The sequence below is a fragment of the Sorghum bicolor genome, chromosome 1, assembly GCF_000003195.3.
Source record: "Sorghum bicolor cultivar BTx623 chromosome 1, Sorghum_bicolor_NCBIv3, whole genome shotgun sequence".
In the NCBI taxonomy this organism is placed as follows: Eukaryota; Viridiplantae; Streptophyta; class Magnoliopsida; order Poales; family Poaceae; genus Sorghum; species Sorghum bicolor.
This window is the reverse complement of record NC_012870.2, coordinates 14,235,461-14,244,980: the sequence shown is the minus strand read 5'-3', so window position 1 is coordinate 14,244,980 and position 9,520 is coordinate 14,235,461. Positions and strand designations below refer to the sequence as shown.

The 9,520-nt window shown below is 46.9% G+C and overlaps 1 protein-coding gene across 1 annotated transcript; it reads right to left on the bottom strand.

The window, feature by feature from the left end:
- LOC8062523 lies at positions 2,638 to 5,834 on the bottom strand. The gene is made up of 3 exons (XM_002464205.2): positions 5,162 to 5,834; positions 4,173 to 4,520; positions 2,638 to 4,074 (listed from the first exon to the last, which is right to left on the bottom strand). The coding sequence occupies exons 1-3, from the start codon at positions 5,582 to 5,584 to the stop codon at positions 3,442 to 3,444; spliced, it is 1,404 nt and encodes a 467-aa protein (XP_002464250.1). The 5' UTR covers positions 5,585 to 5,834; the 3' UTR covers positions 2,638 to 3,441.

The following is a 9,520-nucleotide window of genomic DNA, read 5'->3' as shown; positions in this document are numbered from 1 at the left end:
ATGAACTAATTAGGATCAAAAGATTCGTCTCGTGATTTACAGCTAAACTGTGTAATTAGTTTTTATTTTCGTCTATATTTAATGTTTCATGCATGTGCCATAAGATTCGATGTGACGGAGAATCTTGAAAACTTTTTGGTTTTCAGGGTGAACTAAACAAGGCCTCAAGACTTTCACTGCGCCGGCCGGCCACTGTCTGTGCTTGGCAGACAAGGCACCAAGCAAGTCAGCAGCAGCTGTTTCCTTGCCTTACGGTTGCAGACAATATTTTCAACAGTGTCTTTTCTTATAATAAATACGTATTTATTAAATCCACTAATTATTCAGCAATATCTTTTCTCATAATAAATATGAGCAAACAATATTTTTAACTATAACTTTTTAGCCAAGTAAATAGGATTATACAGCCGAGGTTGGCTTCTCCTTCCTCCCTCCCTCCTTGAGAGCTCCTTGGCTTCGACTCCAACTTTGTTTTGCATTGTACGTGCGTGGTGCTGGCAGAGAGTTTTCAGATCCACATTCCTCGATTCAATCTTCTTTTCTCCGTCCATATGCTTTCTTCAAAGCATGCATTTTCACTTTCACAGTTTCACACATGACACACCGGTCAGCCAGCCAGCCAGCCATGCAATGCAGCTTCCGGAAATGGAAAAGTACGCTGGTTTTATAATTGGCCCCGGCTCCAACATGACATGACACGACGTGACTGCACAACACGCCCACACACCATCATGGGAGTGTCTTATAAAAGGGTCAGGAACACGTCAGAAAGCTGCAGAATGCTGTTGGGGGCGTAGTATTCCCAGGTAAAAAAAACAATTTTGGCATAGAACCAAGTTAAATCACTTTCAATTAATCAGATTTATTAAAAAAAAATATCAGTACTTATGATGCCAAATACGTATGTATCATTCTTTCGTCTCGAGATATGTTTTTCATAGTTATTATTTTATCTTATAAACCTTGATTTTTTTTACAAATTTAATTTATTTTTAAAAAGTCTAACTAGAGATTGAGCTACAACTGCGTCCATTCGACGACACATGAGTACTAGTACCACTGTACCAGTAGATAACTATGTACTCCCTAGCTTTGTCCACAAAAGAATGTGAGTTTCGTATTTCAAGGAGTTAAAATTTTTAAACTTTGGTTAAAATTATATAAAAATATTAACACCCATGGGACTAAATAAATATTATTAGATTAATTATGAATATTTTTTCATAATAAATTTATTTAAAGACATAAAATGTTAATATTATTTATTATAAAGTTAGTCAAATTTAAGTCAGTTTGATCGGCCCGGTTCCATAATTGTATTTTTTTTTTCTAGACAGATGGAGTACTAAGGCCATCAGGGACGTTGCTGCTTCTGTGCAGACGACTGACAGTTTTTGCTTAATTTTCTCCCTAATACGTAGGTCCGGTTTCTGAATTGTCACCGTGCGGTGGCGTACAGCAATGATTTGAACATAGGAGCATGGCGACTATACCTATACTAGGGCTTGAGGCTGCGACCTCCTGATGGCGGATGCTAAGTACTAGGAGTAGATATCTTAATGGATATCACCAACCCCTTTGGCAGCTTTGCTTCCAGTAATCCTGTTAGCCTTTTAATTTGGTGCAGCCTAGCTGCCTCAGGCTGCATCATTGCACTGTCAAACCACCTCAGATGCACGCGGTAGCACTGCATGAGGATTGAGGCGTCTTTTCATTCGTTAGCTCCATCCCGTACCTTCAAACTCGTTTTGCAAAAATTTATATAAAAAATAACAAATTCCATTAGCATATGTGGGTTACTGTAGCACTTAAGGCTAATCCTGGAGTAACTAGTCTTAAAAGATTCGTCTCGCGATTCTCAACTAAACTGTGTAATTAGTTTATTTTTTTATCTACATTTAATGTTCCATACATGTGTCCAAAGATTCGATGGGATGGATGAAAAATTTTTAGGTAGGGAACTAAACAGGGCCTAACACTAGTGCGTGCTGCATGCTAAGCAAAGCTTCAGACAAAGCATTTTGACCTTGCAGAGGATTGTTTTGTGAGTTCCCAAGTAGGAGTGCCCAATAGATTAGGAAGGAAGCACTAATATACTGTAATGTAACTGGGACAAGTAAGACAGTGGTGGACTAGAAAGCATTATTAGAATTTTTCCTGCGTAGCGTAGACATTGGTCCCTTCTTCCCAGGAAGAACACGCGGCCCTACGAATAAAACTACTCCTGGCACCAAGGCAGGGCGTGCAACACCATCAATGCCAATGGGCGGCAAGGTGCCAGTGCCAGCGCCATGCCATGCCTTTCAAACAAGGAACAGGGAATGGAGCTCTGCTCACCGCACACCATTATGGTTGCAAAGCAAGGGCCATTACTCATTATTACAGATTACAATAAACAGGGGATGTACATCCGTGCTCCTCAGTGTCACTCTAATCACAGGCAGCACCTGGGAGGCTTGACACTGGGACTGCAATAGAAGCGCCACATGGGAGCCGTGCCATCACAGTGATGGGTTGGGATGGGATCATTACTTCCCCCAGCATACTGCAGAACAAAGCAGTAGTAGTAAAATGCAAGCAGGCCTGGAGAGAAACCACATTGATGGTGCCAGTACCACACTGTTTGCACATCAACGCTGGGAAAAAGCCTGAATCATTCCATTTCCTCCTTACAAGGACAATCGCAAACACAGTTCAATCCATGACACTCAAAAAGATGTTTGGGAATATATTACATCCACCATCTGTTTAACAATAGTGGATCCTTCATCTCATGATTAAATATAGAGAGATGCAAAGGGGGGAGGTTCAGGAACAAGATAACTTACTAAATAAAACACTGCTAACTAACAAACATCTAACAGGTTCTACCCAGTACTAAAACACAAGTAAAAACCATTCAGATGTTCTACTCTCTCTCTCTCTCTCTCTCTCTCTCTCTTTTTCCCCTGAGAGGTTAGCTTCAGCTCAATCCATCAGCAAGCAAAACACACTGAACCACCGCCAATCGGATGCCATGACGGCCAAAACACTGCCAGTTCCTGGCGAGGAAACCCTTCTTCCCCATTGATGGCAGCGACCAATTAGTATAAGCTAAAAGAGAACCAACCACAATGGCCTTTCTCATGCGGTTGGAATGGAGAACATACCCTAAGCAGTCCTTTCACTAGGAACAGACAAAAAAATGAAGAAAAGCCTGAAGCAGGAAACAAGGCTACCTACTACCATGTCTCTGGATGGGATCAGAAAGGATGATTCACACAGATCCGCTTCAATCATATGCAAGACCATGTGAATGCCTCATGCTTCTTCCTATACAGAGGAGGCATTTGGATTTACCAAACCTCCAAATCCTCTCAACTTTCACTTGTTTCTCTCCTACACTAGATTCAACAGGGTCAGCAGCTGCACTGTGAGAACCAAGTATAAACAGACTGCAGATCAGTTGTGACTCTCGAGTACGGTTCCACCACCCCATGCCACTTTATCTTCTTCTGCTTTCTCCAGGGCAGCAACTTTAGCGCAGTAGCCTTGGGGAGGGCCAGCCCGGCTCCTCTCGCCATGAGTAAGCTCCATGGCCTCACCAACAGATCCAGACTTGATATCAGTGGGCGGGATGAAGCAGTCCATGGACAGCCCTGGGACGTTGAATGCAACCTCTTCAATGCTCCACACCTCCTCCATCCGAGTCTTGGTGTGGCTCATGGCAACCTCACCAAACCTGAACAGGGTCACAGCCGAGCGCCCAGAATGCGCGATCATTATACCATCCACTGGACGGTAGTCCTCCATGAACGAGCTGATGGTAGTCTCCCAGTAGACCGCGTCCCCTCCGGCAGCTGACTGAATTCGGGTCAGATGTGAATCCTCAATGTGGGCAAGAAGACCAGTCCTCTGGCTGAAGTACCCAAACGTGACATGCCTGATAATCTCTGCATGGCCCTCGCTGCGTGCCTTGAGGGTCTCAGTGTCTGTGCTCAGCTTCAGGATGAAGCAATCCTCCCCATTCACCTTCCTCTCACCAATGCACCGGGCACGAGCAAACATGCTTGCCGTCATCAATGGATCCAAGCCCTGTAAAAGAACATCACTCAGGAACCATCTTCTATGGGACTGTGGCTGAATTAGAAGTGAAAAACACAAACAGGGGACATGGGCAGCAACAGCCATACCTGAAGGGAACGGCGAAGCGGGCGAACAGGGCCCGTGGCAGAATGGGCACCAAGCCATGGTGTGTGGCGCCACACGAGCTTGCCATTGCACCCTGCGTGCACCTTGCTCCCACCGACAACCAGCTCGATGTACCACATCTCAGGGGCCATCTGCCACAGCACGAAGCGGCCAGGCTCGCCGCCGCGTCCAGCATTGCGGTTCTTGGTGAGGCGGCCGCCGGTCTCGAACTCAGTGGCCACCATGCGCACCTTGCCCATGGCGTAGGAGTTGCGCAGGGAGGCCAGAAGCTTGTGCCCTCCGGAGGCCGCAAGGTATTGCTGCAGGATGTACTGCGCCGATGAGGTCTCCTGTGGAGAAGCACATTACCAAAGAAAAAAAAACGCAAATTTGTTATAGATCAGGCACATAACAGTATATAGAAACATCTCTGAATTACATAGCAGGCAACAGCGGTGAAAAAAAACAATCAGTAATATACACCAGTCCTAAAGAGCAGTCAAAGATCCCAAGACCAAACATGCAGACATTAAGAACCAAAAGCAACCCTTTTACAGCACTGTAATCACTGCTAAGTGGTAACGAACTTTTTACAGTCTACAGGACCGTATTCAAGGAAACTCGCAATTTTGTTAAAGATCAGGCATATAACAGTAAATACAAACATCTCTGAATTAAACACATAACAGGCAACAGCGGTGAAAAAAAAACAATCAGTCATGTCCCAGTCCTAAAGAGCAGTCAAAGATCCCAAGACCAAACATGCAGACATTAAGAATCAAAAGCAACTCTTTTACAGCACTGTAATCACTGGCGACGAACTTTTTACAGTCTACAGGACCATGAATTCAAGGAAACTCGGATACAGACGTCCATGAAAATCTTGACACCGGCATTTCGTCGAACAGTTGATTGGAACGGAACGTGGAGCAAGCAAACAAGCAAAAAAAAAAAAAGAGATCTGGAGCAGCGTGACAAGAGAAACACTTACGATGGGAGTGTCCTTGACGCTGAGGTGCGGGAGCGGCTCGGTGGCGCAGACGTGGACCGGCGCGAGCGGCGCTCCCAGGACGCCGAGGAGCATCCTGAGGTCGTTGCGCAGCGCGCCGGCCCCGGCGGCGGCGACCGCGGAGGACGGGGCCCGCGCGAACTGGCCGCGCACCCAGTGGCCCCAACCTTCCTTCCTCCCGCGCGCGGCGCCTCGGCAGGCGCCGCCGCTCTCCCCGTCGCTGGGCTCCGGATCGGGCCCCTCCATGAGCGGCGCCAGCATCTCGCCGCCGCCGACCACTCCGGCGAACCTGAGCGCGGCGGCGGCCAGGTCCGCGGCCTCCGACTTGCGGCGCGCCCGCGCCGGCGACAGCCCGCGCGCCACCTCCTCCCGCAGCGCCGCGAAGAAGCCGTGCCGCCTTTCCATGGCGGGCAGCGCCGGGGACCTTTTGGCGAATAGCGGAAACTTTGGTGGGCGTCTGGTGGCCGCGCTGTGGCCGAGGAATGAGAGCGACGGCGGGGACTGGTTGCGAATTTATAGGGAGGCGTGGGCTGCAGAGGAGAAAGAGGTGGGGCAGGCGAGCTCGGCGCGGGGTTTGCAGGCTGGGAAGTGTGACAGCGAGTGGGGTGGTATACGGCCGCAAGTCGGCTGCGGATTCCCGTCACCATCCCCAGCTGTGCTCCCCGGTCACCGTTCCATTGGTGTCCGTGTCAGCCGCCGGTTTTGGGGGCTTTCTTCTCTTCTCCTTGACATGGCTCGTTTAGATGCGAAAAGATTTTGGATTTCGCTACTGTAGCACTTTCGTTTGTTTGTGACAAATATTGTCCAATTATGAAATAACTAGGATCAAAAGATTCGTCTCGTAATTTACAGATAAACTGTGCAATTAGTTTTTATTTTCGTCTATATTTAATGTTTCATGCATGTGTCAAAAGATTCGATGTGACGGAGAATCTTGAAAACTTTTTGGTTTTCAGGGTGAACTAAACAAGGCCAGCCAAGAACATGGTTATTTACATACCTCCCCCCCCCCCCACACCCTTAGTTAGATATATGTAGGAGTTCAAAAAATGTGAGATGCCATAGTCTTGTTATAGCAACATGTGGAGTACAAAGCTCTACGTACGTAACAACGAAAAGTTCAGGTGGAAAGTTTAGTGTGCCTTTGGCGTGAGATGATGATTGATGGATCGTAAGCACAAGAAACGACGGTGCTATTAGCTGCATGGTGTGTCATCGATGGATGTTACGAACACAACAAGGATGGCAATTGTCGTCGAGCAGTGCGTTGGGATGATGATGTGAGTAGAGAATCGATGTCCATGCTCCACGGCAAAACCAGGAATCCAAGATGACATTGGTTGCACAAGATAGATGGTTAATGGATGAACAATTGCTGACCACAAATGCAGTCGAGATGATGATTCAAGGATAGAAATGGTATCCATACATCACAATGGACCCAAGAAGTTGGCGTTGTGCTACTAGTCGCATAGCATGTCTACCTTAGGTGACAACTCTTTGAAAGGTGCACATATCCAAGGTGAGCTATTCAAAGGTTGCACAATGATATTGCTTTGTCAACAAAAAAATGTACTAGGAGGATGAATTGGTGGACATAATTGACATCTACGCTCCGTAATAAAACTTGAAAGCCACGATGCCAACGAACTTGTAAGGTGATGATTGCTGGGTAGAAACGGTATCCATACAACTAGGGTAAACTGAAAAAGCTGGCAATGTGTTACTCTTTGCATGGCAATTATTGTTAGATAGAAACAATACCCATACAACCAAGATACATTGAAAAAAAGCTGGCAATGCGTTATTTGTCGCATGACGTTTCTATCAAAGGCAACAATGTACCGCTTTGAATGGCATGGGTATCCAAGGTTCCTGATTCAAAGGCCACAAAAGTAACGTACGTCGACAGTTAATGTGTAGAGAAGATGATTGGTGGGTAAAATCAGCATCTATGCTCCATGACAAACCTGAGAGTTACGATGCTATGAGCTGTATAATATATAGTATTCACGTACGACAAAGATAACAGTTGTTCATATTCAGTACACTGAGAAAATGATTTGTATTGAAATAGTATCCAAGCAACATGATGAACCTAGAAAGTTGGCAACGCACTGCAAGTTAAACTTCATGCCACACATATTAGGTGTGGACATGATATGCTGGGTGCGTATGAAGTAGCAATGCTTGGAGGGCTCGCTATGCCTTGGAGTCATGGTGAATCCCCTTGCTCTTCACCTTCGCTTGAGCTTGTGAATAGTTGACAACCATGGTTGTCGCACTCTAAAGCAGCCAATATGAGATGAGAAATGTAGGCCATACCCATCCCCATCAAAGTAGGCATGTCGCGTTGTGCCCATGGAGGAAGATGGATTTGATCCGTTACTGGTTTCGTGCTTCACTAGGTCTACTTGAATTTGCTTTAGCAGGCCAACATTTTTCGCTCTTCGACGAACCTACCGGCCTAACCTTGATGTGGGCCGGAACAATTGCCGAATCGGTTTCTCGTATCGTCTCTCGACAGCCCATGATCAAGAATCTCACCAGCCGAACACGGTTTCCCTTGTTCCCATTATTGTTTCATTAGTGGGCCGGTCGATCGGCCGGCCTTGTGGGGCTCATGTACCCACGTGCTCCTGCCACTAGGCTGTCTCACTCTGCTTTACTTTTGCGACGACATTTTTCCGCTGGCTATTGCCTACGTCTTGTTCACTTGTATGCTTCCTATTATGTTTAGAGGGAGTTTTTTTATGTTTATCTTAGCTATTTTGTGACGGTAGAAAATTCAGAGGTGGTTATCTTAGCTATATTGTGACGGTAGAAAAATCAGAGGTGTGGTGCATCACGGGGTACCCACAGTTTTTTTTTTTTTTTTGAGAATACGGGGTACCCACAGATGACCGAATATGCGCCATCCATCACCGGGGTGGTGAGCGTAAACAGCCCCTGGCAGCCGCGCGCATGCAGTCTGGCTGGCTGGCGCAGCCCACACTGGTCTCACGAGCCCCGAAACAACCGGCGCCGTTAAGCGAAGGTTCGGGCACGGCGGAACGTGCCTCGGCCGGCCCGATCGAAAGACACCTCCGTCTCCGTTGTGTTGCGTTGGTTGCCGCGCGCCCCGTGCCGGTGCCGGGGCCCCCACGCGGCCCGTGCGGACTCCGGGTCCGCTCACATTTATCGCTACGGCTAGCGCGCTGACCCAAGAGCAGCAGCAGCTGCTGCCACCGCTATCTATCTATCTATCTATCTATCTATCTATCTATCTATCTATCTATCTATCTATCTATCTATCTATCTATCCCCGGGCGCGCGGACAAAAGGCCCCCGGACACGGCAGGCATGCGTGCGCGACGGCGACGGCTCCAGTGACATGCCGCTCGCGAGCCTTGGCACGACTCCGACGTGCGCGGGGGACGTGGGTGGGCGCCTACGCGCGCGACGACGACGACGACGACGACGGGACAAGCAGGGCGTGCGGTTGGCGGGCGCGAGCGATGGCGTCCCGGCCGCGCGCGTTGATCGTCGATCGTCGTATATATCCCCCGGGATTCGCGTCGTCACAAAGCAGGCCTCGTTGGACGGGTCCAGGGGAAGGCCACCGTCACGTCAGCCTCCCTCTGCGTTGGATCGCTGCTGCTGCGCTCGTGTAAAGGGACCGGCCGGGCCGCTAGCGCTAGCGCTGGCCGGTTCGTGCCACGGAAAAGGCATGCATGCAGCTCCAGCAGCCCTCGCGCGCGGGACATGCGTGCCCCGGCCATATCTTAGTGATAGATACTATATAGATAGATATATACATCTATCTTAGAGATAGACAGTTATATATAGATATAAATATATATATATATATATATATATATATATATATATATATATATATATATATATATATATATATATATATATATATATATATATATTATTACTAAGTTATAGTCGTCGTATTGATTCAATTTTTTCCCTCTCTCTAAGAGATAGGTTTATGGACGTGTTTAGATGCCATATCCATATTGCTCACTATGCACGCAAGATGCGGCAAAGTGCCTGGCTATGGCTGTCAACCAGACAGTCTTATATATGTATATGTGTTGCGTGGCGTGTTGTTTTCTGCCCTTAATTAGCTTTATTATTTTATTCATATAAAACTCATTGTGTCACATATATAACTATTATCAAAGTTGTTTTCTGTTGCCCACGAGAACATATAACCAATTAATACATCGATTCTCTTTTATCAGACGTGACCAAAAAGACACCACCACTATTATTATATATTTTATTATTTAAATTCGTAAATTTAAATAGATAGTACATTAATTACCAATCTAGCTAGATCAAGTT